At 40.4% G+C, this 13,264-nt stretch overlaps 1 protein-coding gene across 1 annotated transcript in view; it reads right to left on the bottom strand.

Annotated features, from left to right (window-relative positions):
- The window catches only part of LOC131944960 (uncharacterized), a 30,353-nt gene that overhangs the window by 14,633 nt on the left and 2,456 nt on the right, over window positions 1-13,264 (bottom strand). The window contains exons 5-17 of the mRNA XM_059305882.1: window positions 11,992-12,059; window positions 11,455-11,496; window positions 10,442-10,626; window positions 10,062-10,174; window positions 9,377-9,453; window positions 7,920-8,040; window positions 6,841-6,973; window positions 5,235-5,350; window positions 4,031-4,098; window positions 3,532-3,701; window positions 1,260-1,375; window positions 566-633; window positions 38-309 (exon numbers count right to left, since the gene is read on the bottom strand). Coding sequence (XP_059161865.1) covers window positions 38-309; window positions 566-633; window positions 1,260-1,375; window positions 3,532-3,701; window positions 4,031-4,098; window positions 5,235-5,350; window positions 6,841-6,973; window positions 7,920-8,040; window positions 9,377-9,453; window positions 10,062-10,174; window positions 10,442-10,626; window positions 11,455-11,496; window positions 11,992-12,059 — 1,549 coding nt within the window. The remainder of the gene's footprint in view (window positions 1-37; window positions 310-565; window positions 634-1,259; window positions 1,376-3,531; window positions 3,702-4,030; window positions 4,099-5,234; window positions 5,351-6,840; window positions 6,974-7,919; window positions 8,041-9,376; window positions 9,454-10,061; window positions 10,175-10,441; window positions 10,627-11,454; window positions 11,497-11,991; window positions 12,060-13,264) is intronic.

The following is a 13,264-nucleotide window of genomic DNA, read 5'->3' on the forward strand; positions in this document are numbered from 1 at the left end:
AAACCTTGACAGAGACTAATGTGGGTTGGTGACGTACAGTCTGTTACAACAGCTGATGTTGTGTGTGGGACGTCCACAGAGGATGTGGAGGTGTGGAGAGTGCTGGTGGGTACCACGCTGATGTTGGTGGGGTAGACTTCCGGCACCTGCTCCGGCAGCACCAGGAGGTCGCCCACCAGGTAACTCAGGTGGTCCAGGTGGTAGATGGGCGGGGCTTGGGTCCGGATGACCTGAGTCATAGAGTCTGCCAACCCGTCCAGCGCGGTGTCGTAGAACACAATGTAGAAGTGGACGCGCACTGGATCAGCGCTGGAACAGATACACGAGTAGCAATCACTTTAAAATCGTAAATCAATCAATACTTTTGAAATGGTAAATAAATCATTAATTTTATAAACGTAAATTAATCAATCATTAAACTTAATAATTTGTCACTTTTTAAATATCATCTTGATACAAATAAAACTCTTTTCCTACTATCAAAATGCGTTAAATAAAAGCTGTTTGAATGTTGTGTAAAATATTTGTTATAGGGCATTAATTAGTTTCAATAGATTGAGCTTACGTGAACTGATCAACGCCACATTTGAAGAATCGATCACGGTAGATACTCTTCATGTAGAACTTCTGCATCTGATGAGAGATAAACTTTTTGGTCAGCTGACATCTTAGACAAGATTTGATGTTACTGGTGTAAACTAAAGGTCTGATTAACTTGGTTTCTATACATCCGTGTTGTGTTGTGTGTTGTAAGTTAACACAGCAAGATTTGATGTTTACTGGTGTAAACTAAAGGTCTGATCAACTTAGTCTCTATATATCCGTGTTGTGTTGTGTGTTGTAAGTTAACACAGCAAGATTTAAATTTAGCTAAAGATCAATCATAACCCGAAACATAAAGTACACATGCGGACAGAAAACAAAGTATAAAGTATGCTGATACATCCTACAATAAATGTATATTACACTTGTGTTCGTCCTACACATCTTGTGCACATTTTATACACCTTTTACATAATTTTCTCTCGCGCTATGTACATATTGCGTACAAAGCAAGTATACACCATATTATGCTCAGCTAATACACATTACATCACAGCAAATACACCATATATTGAGTATGTACATACGGTATAAACACAATATAAACACCACATACACACTACGTTAACACCACATATATATCAACTACACACCGTATACACACCACATAGACAGCACACACATCAAGTACACGCGAATCAACGATCTATACCTACATCATGACAAAACAGAATGGAGTGGTACTGGAACACAGGTGTCCTCTGGTCAGCCAGCTCTGGTGTGTAGGTCAGATTCAACACACGGACATTCGTCCTGAACTCAAGGCCATTAGCTGGGGAGGTCAGCAAGGACATGGTATACATTTATAGACGCCACTTGATTAAACTGATTTAGATTAGTTACTCACAAAACCAAATCACTCTGGTCCATAAGGGTTATATAGATTACATGGTGTAAATATATTGCATGCATTATCACAACCAGAAACACTGTAGATAACATAGGTGGTGTCAATACATATAGTTTTAAAGAAATCACACACGAAACTGTTATGTATGATAACTATTTGCATTAACAAATGTCGAGGTACTAAAAAGAGAATTAGGATAATGAGAATACAAAGGTGTGTTATGGTGATTGTAGGAAAAAAAGTCACAGGAAAAAAAAAACACAGGAAAAAAAAACACAGAAAAAAAGTCACAGGAAAAAAAGTCACAGGAAAAAAAGTCACAGGAAAAAAAGTCACAAATATATATTTGCATGATATTTGATAATACTTTTATGTATTAAATATTTAGAGAGTGCAAATTAACCTAGGGTTAATTAAATATAATGTAATGTGTGTAGGCTGTGTATGCATAGGAATTTTTATAATTCATCCAAAAATATTTATTATGAAGTATGTAGATTGTAATTATGTTAAACTTAAGATTAGTAGCGTATAATAGAATGCTCTAAAGTCCACGGTTTTCATCGTGTTTTTTTTTAAATACCAATATTAAATTACCGTGAAATGGTAAGTTCATCTGACTTGCTGCCCTCAACTCATGGCAACAATAGTTATATTTAGTTCAACCACCTTTACTGCCCATATTTATCACGCTCATTACATAACAAAACTTAGGATCAAAACAGAAAGCCGACAAGGTTCAAAGGCTGTCATTGACGCGTAACGTCAGCAACACAAAATATGTTCGGACAATGCCTACTGAGGAGAGGCCGACCAGAGAATAGCCTACGGCAAAATTTACCTAAATTTCTTTTATAATTAACTTTTCTACCGCGTATTTAACTAAATACATAACAAAAGTTGAGATTGTTGTGTAAATTATCTTAGAGTATTTTTACTTACAATAGTTATATATCATAATGCTTTTAACGTCTATAAATAATTTATGCTATCAAAAAATACAACCCACAACAATAAACATACAAAATTTTACCATTCTTAACAAATTAATAAAAATATTTCAAAAAAGATTTTTGTGACTTTTTTTTCTGTGACTTTATTTCTGTGACTTTTTTTCCGATAAAATTTTTCCACTGTGACTTTTTTTCTGTGACTTTTTTTCCTAGCAAAAACTGTGACTTTTTTTCTGTGTTTTTTTTTTCCTGTGACTTTTTTTCCGTTTACCGTTATGGTCGGGGGATCACCTTAATACAGGTGTGTTGTGAACTTACCTTAATACAGGTGTGTTGCGATTGGGAACTTACCTTGATACAGGTGTGTTGCGATTGGGAACTTACCTTGATACAGGTGTGTTGTGAACTCACCTTGATACAGGTGTGTTGTGAACTTACTTTGATACAGGTGTGTTGTGGTAGGGAAATTAGCTTGATACAGGTGTGTTGTGAACTTACCTTGATACAGGTGTGTTGTGAACTCACCTTGATACAGGTGTGTTGTGGTAGGGAACTCACCTTGATACAGATGTGTTGTGGTGGGAACTTACCTTGATACAGGTGTGTTGTGAACTCAGCTTGATACAGGTGTGTTGTGAACTTACCTTGATACAGGTGTGTTGTGAACTCACCTTGATACAGGTGTGTTGTGAACTTACCTTGATACAGGTGTATTGTGGTGGGAACTTACCTTGATACAGGTTTAATGTGGTATGCAACTCACCTAGATACAGGTGTGTTGTGAACTCACCTTGATACAGGTGTGTTGTGAACTCACCTTGATACAGGTGTGTTGTGAACGCACCTTGATACAGGTGTGTTGTGGTAGGGAACGCACCTTGATACAGGTGTGTTGTGAACGCACCTTGATACAGGTGTGTTGTGAACGCACCTTGATACAGGTGTGTTGTGAACTTACCTTGATACAGGTGTGTTGTGAACTTACCTTGATACAGATGTGTTGTGGTGGGAACTTACCTTGATACAGGTGTGTTGTGAACTCACCTTGATACAGGTGTGTTGTGAACTTACCTTGATACAGGTGTGTTGTGAACTTACCTTGATACAGGTGTGTTGTGAACTCACCTTGCACTTCCCCAAGCTTGAGGTAGATGGAGCCCACCAAGAAGATTTCATGCAGACCGATGTAGAAGCGAGGGGCGTGTTTCCTGATGACCCACTCGATACTGCCCACCATGCCTGGCCACTCCCCACCCTGATAGCCGACACTGACCACAACGGCAGGGGGGTAGGGCCTGAAATCAAAGGGAGTAAGATTTAATTATTTTAATTTAATTGAAACTATTGCCTTGATTTACAATCTAAATACCATTATCTTTACCCTTGTAAGATTACTTCATTATCAGGCAAACTTTACGGGACATTATTAAAATACATGATCATCGTACATCGAAACAGGAATACATTAAAGCGTAGTTATTGGACTTCACTGAAATCATAGTGCGTTTAACAAAACAGCTTTCGTTGAAATGTGTTTGTTATGCTCATTCCTTACTGATAGCAGCCAATGAATCACACAAACAGCAGAAAACAGCATTAAACTACACAATACAGCAAGACTTACCTGAATAAATGGACCTTACAGTTGTAGAAATATTTGATGTAGGGACTTCTGTGGTATAATCTCTCAAGCTACAGACAGAGAACATGTGTCAAAATATGCGCGTGTTTGTTGTGTTGAGACGTGGATTTCAACACATTGCTAGATGTAGTTTTATGACTGTCTTGGTATCTTGACTTAGACCAGAGCTTTATGACTGTCTATCTTGACTTAGACCAGAGCTTTATGACTGTCTATCTTGACTTAGACCAGAGCTTTATGACTGTCTATCTTGACTTAGACCAGAGATTTATGACTGTCTATCTTGACTTAGACCAGAGCTTTATGACTGTCTATCTTGACTTAGACCAGAGCTTTATGACTGTCTATCTTGACTTAGAGCTTGACAACCCTGGGGTCTGGGCTTTACATGTGATACAAAAAGTTTGCCTCTGCCCCCCCCCCCACCCCCCCCCCCCCCCCCCCATCCTTGTGTTAGGGGTTCAGTGATGTGGAACAGTTAGTAGACTAGGTCAATGTGAGCAGGAAAAGATGTCGAATGTTAGAAAAAATCATTCTTTTGGCGAACGGTACAATTTTTCTATTGGAGTTGGGCGGATGAGGTGGGGATGTTTATGGTAGTTTCTTAATTAAGCTTCTACCGACTTAATTACCTTAAGATAACATGGGTCAGTATCAACATGTTTTGGTACTATTCATATATTTGCCCATTTATGTTTTTGTTTTTACAAAACATTGTTAAAATAACCCACAAGAACCAAAATTAAAATTGTAATACAATACTTTTCTTTCAGTTCGAAAGAAATTAGTAATTTAAAATTTATGAATTAAAAGGTTATTAGGACTTTTCTATTAGATTTTTTTTATATAGTGATAAAATGATTTTTAAATGTTTTGATTACTTTTTTTTTCTGTATTTTTAAATATTTTGTAGGTTGTGTTACTGAGAAATGTAATTTTATGAAGGTGAAGTACTTAACGAAATTTAACATCCAAAGTACAACCAATTCCAACTATACTAGAGCACTACATTGTATTTAAACGTTTTAAACAATGAAGAATTATGGCGGCTGTCTCGCGATATGTTACAGCTACTGGTGATGGCGTGCTCGTTGTATAAGTTCATGCTACAACAACAGCTATCGATTGGTGGAGGTTAGAACTAATTCTGATCATAAAAATAATTTTGTTTTTTTGGGTGACTTACATCCTTGCAGAACTTGGCCGAGAGTTGCTGGAACTGGGGCGAGGTGTGGTCCTGGAGGTCAGGGGTGAAGGTCAGGTTGTAGGTTGGCAAGATGGCGTAGATGTAGGTCAGGTCAGCTGAAAATAGCACGTGAGGTTCTTCAGTCGATTTAACAGTGGTCGGTCAGTCGACGACCGTGTACTTTGGTCGGTCAGTCGATGACCGTGTACTATGGTCGGACAGTCGACGACCGTGTACTATGGTCGGACAGTCGACGACCGTGTACTATGGTCGAACAGTCGACGACCGTGTACTATGGTCGAACAGTCGATGACCGTGTACTATGGTCGGTCAGTCGACGACCGTGTACTATGGTCGAACAGTCGACGACCGTGTACTATGGTCGAACAGTCGACGACCGTGTACTATGGTCGGACAGTCGACGACCGTGTACTATGGTCGAACAGTCGACGACCGTGTACTATGGTCGAACAGTCGACGACCGTGTACTATGGTCGAACAGTCGACGACCGTGTACTATGGTCGAACAGTCGACGACCGTGTACTATGGTCGAACAGTCGATGACCGTGTACTATGGTCGGTCAGTCGACGACCGTGTACTTTGGTCGGTCAGTCGATGACCGTGTACTTTGGTCGGTCAGTCGATGACCGTGTACTATGGTCGGTCAGTCGACGACTGTGTACTATGGTCGGTCAGTCGACGACTGTGTACTATGGTCGGTCAGTCGACGACTGTGTACTATGGTCGGTCAGTCGATGACTGTGTACTATGGTCGGTCAGTCGACGACTGTGTACTATGGTCGGTCAGTCGACGACTGTGTACTATGGTCGGTCAGTCGACGACTGTGTACTATGGTCGGTCAGTCGACGACTGTGTACTATGGTCGGTCAGTCGATGACCGTGTACTATGGTCGGTCAGTCGACGATTCTGTACAACCGTCGGACAGGCTATCACATCTACCCACAACATTCACGTGGTACAGTTGACCACAACACTCACGTGGTACAGTTGACCACATCTACCCACAACACTCACGTGGTACAGTTGACCACAACACTCACGTGGTACAGTTGACATCAACACTCACGTGGTACAGTTGACCACTACACTCACGTGGTACAGTTGACCACATCTACCCACAACACTCACGTGGTACAGTTGACCACATCTACCCACAACACTCACGTGGTACAGTTGACCACATCTACCCACAACACTCACGTGGTACAGTTGACCACATCTACCCCTAAACTCACGTGGTACAGTTGACCACATCTACCCACAACACTCACGTGGTACAGTTGACCACATCTACCCACAACACTCACGTGGTACAGTTAACCACAACACTCACGTGGTACAGTTGACCACAACACTCCCGTGGTACAGTTGACCACATCTACCCACAACACTCACGTGGTACAGTTGACCACAACACTCACGTGGTACAGTTGACCACAACACTTACGTGGTACAGTTGACCACATCTACCCACAACACTCACGTGGTACAGTTGACCACAACACTCACGTGGTACAGTTGACCACGTCTACCCACAACACTCACGTGGTACAGTTGACCACGTCTACCCACAACACTCACGTGGTACAGTAGTCGGCCTGATGCTGGTGGTCCGTGCTGTTGTTGATGATGTGGTCCTGGTGATGTTGACTGGCTCGATGGTCAACTTGACATTGTAGGGGGTGATGACTAGTGGTCCGATCATCTTGACCGACTGCCAACAAACGGTTAAACTGTTAAACATTCGGGTAAAACATTAAACAAACGGCTAAACGGTTAAACATTCGGGTAAACCTGTTTAACACCTGCTACATTAAACACAGATACAATGTTAAAACTGTAGGTAAACCTTCATAAATCTTCTGCAGTCTAGTGGGTAGGTTTATTTTGATAAACTGTTAAACATTCAGGTAAAACATTAAACAAACGGCTAAACGGTTAAACATTCGGGTAAACCTGTTTAACACCTGCTACATTAAACACAGATACAATGTTAAAACTGTAGGTAAACCTTCATAAACCTTCTGCAGTCTAGTGGGTAGGTTTATTTTGATAAAGTGGTATACCAATAAACAAGAACGTGGTTACTATAAGGGGCTCCTACATGGCCAGTTTGTAACTCTTTAAGATGTTATTTAAAGACGGTTTTAACAAACACCTGGCCAGTGAGGCTACATCATCGGTAAGGTAAGTCAATACTCAACCAGTTACTGCCGGTAAATACTTGTACGGTAACTCTACTGAAAGACGTTTGTGCAACTAACTTCTAGTGTGGTACCTCTACTGAAAGACCTATTAGTGCCACTAATGTCAAGTATGGTAACGTTACATGACTATTATGTGAGATATCAATCGGATGTATCAAGTAATGTCATCACTGAAAATGCCATGTTCTGATTATTTTTCCTAATCAACATTATTTTTTCTAACAGTTAATTAAGGAGTTTCATATCTACCAACACTTCACTTTCTTGTAATGTCACTTTTAAAAATGTAAATGTTTGACAACACTGTGAGCAGTATCACAAATATGTAGTTTAACGAGACTCCTACATTCAATGCCTGGGATATTGAACCCAATGTTATCAATGGCAACATGATCATGTATGACATCATTTCGCTGACTGACATATGATATCAGCCTGATGACAATGTCCCACCTGAAAATTAAACGTGGCATTTCTGGCACCGAGCAGTAGCAGGTAGAGCATCGATTGCTGGACGTCTCTCCACTCCGTCCCCACCAGCAGCACGTAAAATGAGACGGTGTCTGGCTTTGGTCTGGGGACACAGAAGATACAATCTCATCGCAAGAAAATAATTGCCTGGTTAATTTGTATTTTTTTTTCGGGGGGGGGGGGGTTGTGACCCATAGGACGCATATATGAACCCTTGTACAATATAAAACTAGTTTACTGTTGACGATAAGCGACTAAAATTACTGGAGGTTATACTGGGGTGACTCTAGGTAAGGAAGATGACGGAAGAAAAAAACTTTAAAATACAAAGCCTTTACAATGCTCTAATTAATGAAGATAGACTTTTTTTTTAGTAGTCACACCATGCAGTGCTTTTTGGTGCATCTCTGTGTCTTATTATAAGATAGACGAAAGTTATTTTTATCGATAATAATTATAAATACAAGCGTTGATCAATTTAGATACATTTTAATGTATCCAAACATTTTCTTACAATTATGGTTAAGTGAATATGCTTTTTTTTTTTACATTTTTTGTTAGTGCGATTAATCGATTTTAGAAAATAGGTTAAATGTTTTTTTTTTACTTTTTATTATTTAGATATTGTACATGTAGCTTATAAGTCGATACTTAAGATTTAAAAATAATTAGTTAAAAACTTAGTGTCCATTCTTTCGTATCTGATTATTCTTGAGTCGACAGCTACACTAAATAAAGCAAGTTTCCTTTACACCAAACGGACTTCCTCCCGTTAATAAAACTAATATTCCCTAACAAACCCATCGACACGAGACTATATCTATTATCTGTCCCTATTATCTTGCCTGGCCTGAAAATATTTGCTTACATTTGTTGTAATCCCGAACTGACTTACTACATATACACAACAATGTCTTGTTCTCTCCCCTGTTCTTATGGTCTATGAAGATCTTTAAATTAATTTTTGTGACATCTAATTATTTTTTAAAAATCAGATATTTTTGCATTGTCATCAGAAATGAATTTCTCTGGAAGTTTAAAAGAGGCATCATGCTGAGACATCAGTGCCATATGACTTAGACTAAGCAAAACTTGTAATAATGATTGAAATGACTGGAGAAATGATTGAGATGACTTAAAAATGATTGAGGTGACTTGACGAATGACTGATGTGACGAAGTTGTGCTCAACGTACGAGACATTCCGATGTAAACGCCTTTAAAATTTCACGCCTCAAACACAGAAGAGCGTGAATTAAGACACAATACGAGAATACTTAGACACACTCATCAGCTTTCACACTCACCTCCAACCCCCACCCTCGCACCCCCACCCTCTTACCCCTGCCTTACCCTCTCATCCCCACACATACCTTTTGATCTAACCACACACACAGGACAATGTCTGTAAGTCCACTCATGTCTGACGACCGTACTTACCTAAACTCTCTGACCTGACAGCTGTAGAACCGGTCAGCGAACACGCTAATGCTCCTGTTGGTTAGGATAGATCCGATCTGTTGGATGAGCGGGGGGAGGATGTCATGTTTGTTACGATAGTTGTTAGCTATTCTCACAGTCTCCACTGTGTTGTATGTATGTGTTTCACTTTGAGTTATACATGTGTTTTAAGTAATTGTTGGTGGCATTGGTGTGAGAAGTAGATGCAGGTGTGGATGATGTTGTACCTACGTGGTAACTTAATCAGTTCCGGCAAAACCTGGTGGGAATAATCGGGGGCTGTTGTCGTTCTTACACTCTAACGTGTGCTGTATGGCCTACTTACGTCAGACGTGAGTTGTGCGACATACGTCAGACGTGTGTTGGGTGACATACTTACGTCATAATGTACTTAAAAAATTCTCTTTTCCAGCCTGACAGTCTATGGGGTATTGGGTAAATGAAGTAGAGTTCACCTGTTTCTGTAACCTCGGTGTATGTAGGCATAGTGTGGTCAGCACTATGCCCGGTCGCCTTTAGTTTCCTTAACGTGAGTCAGATATCCCATCAGGGCTGGGTGGACTCCATAACATTCTACTAGCTTGAACCCGGATTCGAACTCGAAACTTTCTGGTTAGCAGTCTAACGCTCTACGGCTATGGCCACGCCGTCCCAATATACTTACGTCAGAACAAAAGGGCAGTGCCAGATTCCGGAAGTAGTGAGAAAACTTGTCGGCCAAGCTGTAGGTGTAGTTGAGGTTAAACACAGGAAACTGTAGAGACACGCCCACTCCATCTGAGGGGTCATTTGAAAGATGTATATACATAGTGTGTTTGTGTGTGTGTTTGTGTGTGTGTGCCTGTATGTGTTTGTTTGTTTGTGTGCCTGTGTGTGTGTTTGTGAGTGTGTCTGTGTGTGTTTGTGTGTGTGTTTGCGTACTTGAGTGTGTGTGTGTGTGCGCGCGAGCGTCTATGTATGTGCTTGTATATGTGCGTATGCATAGGTATTAAACCTAATATAAAATAAGAAAGTATAAAGAGTGCATGTCGATATAAATCTTACCAAAATTCTGACCCCAGTTGGCCCTGATGTCCACCAAAAAGTCCTTAATGACCAGATACTTCATGGAACCGATGTAATGCTTGGTGGCTCCTCTCTCCACGATGTAGTTCAAGGTCGCAGTCATAAGGTCACGGTCATGTGTGCCGTTGAATCTCAGCTTTAAATTGACCAGCAGACTCCCATCCCTGTTAAATACATCATATCGTAACACTCGAAACGTTACCAGACGATAATCTAAGCAAACTTGTAGGCCTAGCCTCAACAGTACGCTGCAGGTTATATTCACTTTACAGTCAGTACATATTTTCTGGCAGTGAGATCGGGTTGAAGAATTTAATGATAGTTACGATTACCACAGACGATTCTACAATAGGTCGTCTTCAGCAAACACGGTCGTAAAAACAATTTTGAATTATACTCAAAATGTGGGGGGGGGGGGGGGGGGCGGATCGCACCGGGTGACACAAGGCAAAAAATAGCAAAATATATAGAGAAAAATTTGAAGGGTGGGGGGTTTAATTCGAAAGTTTGAGGAGAAGGGGTTGCGAATCGAAAATTTGAAAGTTTGTCCCCGGGAAGGGTCGCTACGCATCGTGGGGGGTGACACCATTAAGTGCCGCACCGGGTGACACCAGACCTCGCTACGCCACTGACTCCATTTCACACGTTAGGATAGATACAATTGGCTAGTGAGTTTATCAATAGCTTATCCTCTTATTGGTGTATTGCAGCTTTTTCCTTAGATCATTTGCTGTATGTGAAAGACGAGTGAACAATATATATGTGCTGTTTTAGTGGACTTCAGCAGTAGAAGGTAGACTTGATGGATGTATGGTTTAAGAGCTACGCAGTCAATAAATAATGGTAAATCACCATGCGAGTTTGTTGAGGGTGTCACAAAAAAAATGTTACTTAACCAGTACAACTTTTAAAAACGAAAAAAAAATGTTGCACATGTAACACCAAAACTTTGGACATGTCGGTCAGATTGATTAGAAAATGTCAACCCTTACCTCGTCCATGGGCAGCTACAGCCTGGTACGTCTGCTACATTGCTGGAATTAAAGGGAAGTAAATCAGTGCACGTCAGGTACCACAATCATGACACAACAACAGACACAACTTTCAGGTTGACATACTAAGAAGGGGGGGGGGGGGGGGGGTAATTGTTTTTTTAGAGATCATCACAAGCTACTGATTGGTTTTTCACCCAAATATTTTAGCCTACGTGGTGTCAACTTCATCTAGAAAAAATTACTCAAAATTGAAAAAAAAAAACATAAAATCTTTTATAATAATAAACGTTTAAATGCACTGAAAACAAATTTGCTTTTTATAATACAAAATTGGGTCGCTAAAATATGTTAGGGATCACATGAGCGACCAAAATTTGTTTAATAAAGAAAGAGGTTTATTTTATTTTATTATTTTCGGCGCATTTAAAATTGTACAAGCTAATTTAATATTAAGTTGTTTTGTATAGGTGTTTTATTTAACAACACTTATGAGTATTAACCTTGAGAATTAAATTTAAAAAAACGGCAGCTTACAGTATTTCCGTGACCTCACAACCGGTGAACGTCTGGGAGTAGTTGCTTGACATCATGAAAGATGACATCTGATAAAATATGACATCTGATAAAATATGACATCTGATAAAATATGACATCTGATAAAATATGAGATTTTAAAAATATGACATCTATAAAAGGGCGTCATGACATGGATCGTATTGATGACAATGAATCTGTTATTGTCGTGACACGTGACACAGTAACCCACAAGACACGTGACAGCATCATAAAAGTAACAACACAACAAATCAATGTGTCACGTGGTGTTGTGATAGGCCTACGACTTCTCACGCGACCAGATATTAACGGTTTCTCGTGTTGACCTATCTAAAGTGACAACAGCAAGACCTTGCCTTGTTGAGCTCAAACTCAACTCGTTATAACATACGAGTGGATTTGACGTCATCATAATATAACAAAAACATCGGCCAATAGGCATGACGTCATCACAATATAACAATACCATTGTCCACTAGACTGACATTAGCTGTACAAAAATGACTCCCCTCCCCCCCCCTCCCAACCAACTCTGACGTCATCTAGCTGATACCATTTTGGTTCATGTACTGACGTCACCATTCTTGACTTGTTTTAAATCAGCTAATTAGAGCTCATTAACTCGGTAGCTGAAAGACTAACAGGATTCCATATGGTGGCCCAGTTATGATACACCCCAGTGATGTTTAGCAGTTGAGGTGGGGATGTGGGGGCGGCTAATGTGGAAACGAGGTTAGTTATGTAGCTTAGATGTAGTGATCTGTTGTCTAGGTACCCGCGCCTACTTCACGCGAAAGTTGATTTGGATGTGTGTCATCTTTTTATTGGCTTAATTTTCGTGGCCTAATTGGAAAAATCGATTACAGGGCGAAACCATGGGAAGATAATTAAATATAAACAAGAGAGAGCTTGCTACCAATGTTTTAAATACCTAAATTTATGCCAGGTACTGATTTTAGCTGGGTAGACTCAATGTTTTATGAAGCCACCCCTCCCCACCCACCTCCTTATAAAGCCACCCCTAACCACCCACCTTCTTATAGAGCCACCTCTCCCCACCCACCTCCTTATAAAGCCACCCCACCCACCTCCTTATAGAGCCACCTCTCCCCACCCACCTCCTTATAAAGCACGCCACCCCCACCCACCTCCTTATAAAGCCACCCCTAACCACCCACCTCCTTATAAAGCCACCCCTCCCCACCCACCTCCTTATAAAGCCACCCCTCCCCAGCCACCTCCTTATAAAGCC

The sequence above is a fragment of the Physella acuta genome, unplaced genomic scaffold (genome assembly GCF_028476545.2).
Source record: "Physella acuta isolate Inbredline_101_S28 unplaced genomic scaffold, ASM2847654v3 ptg000516l, whole genome shotgun sequence".
Classification (NCBI taxonomy): Eukaryota; Metazoa; Mollusca; class Gastropoda; family Physidae; genus Physella; species Physella acuta.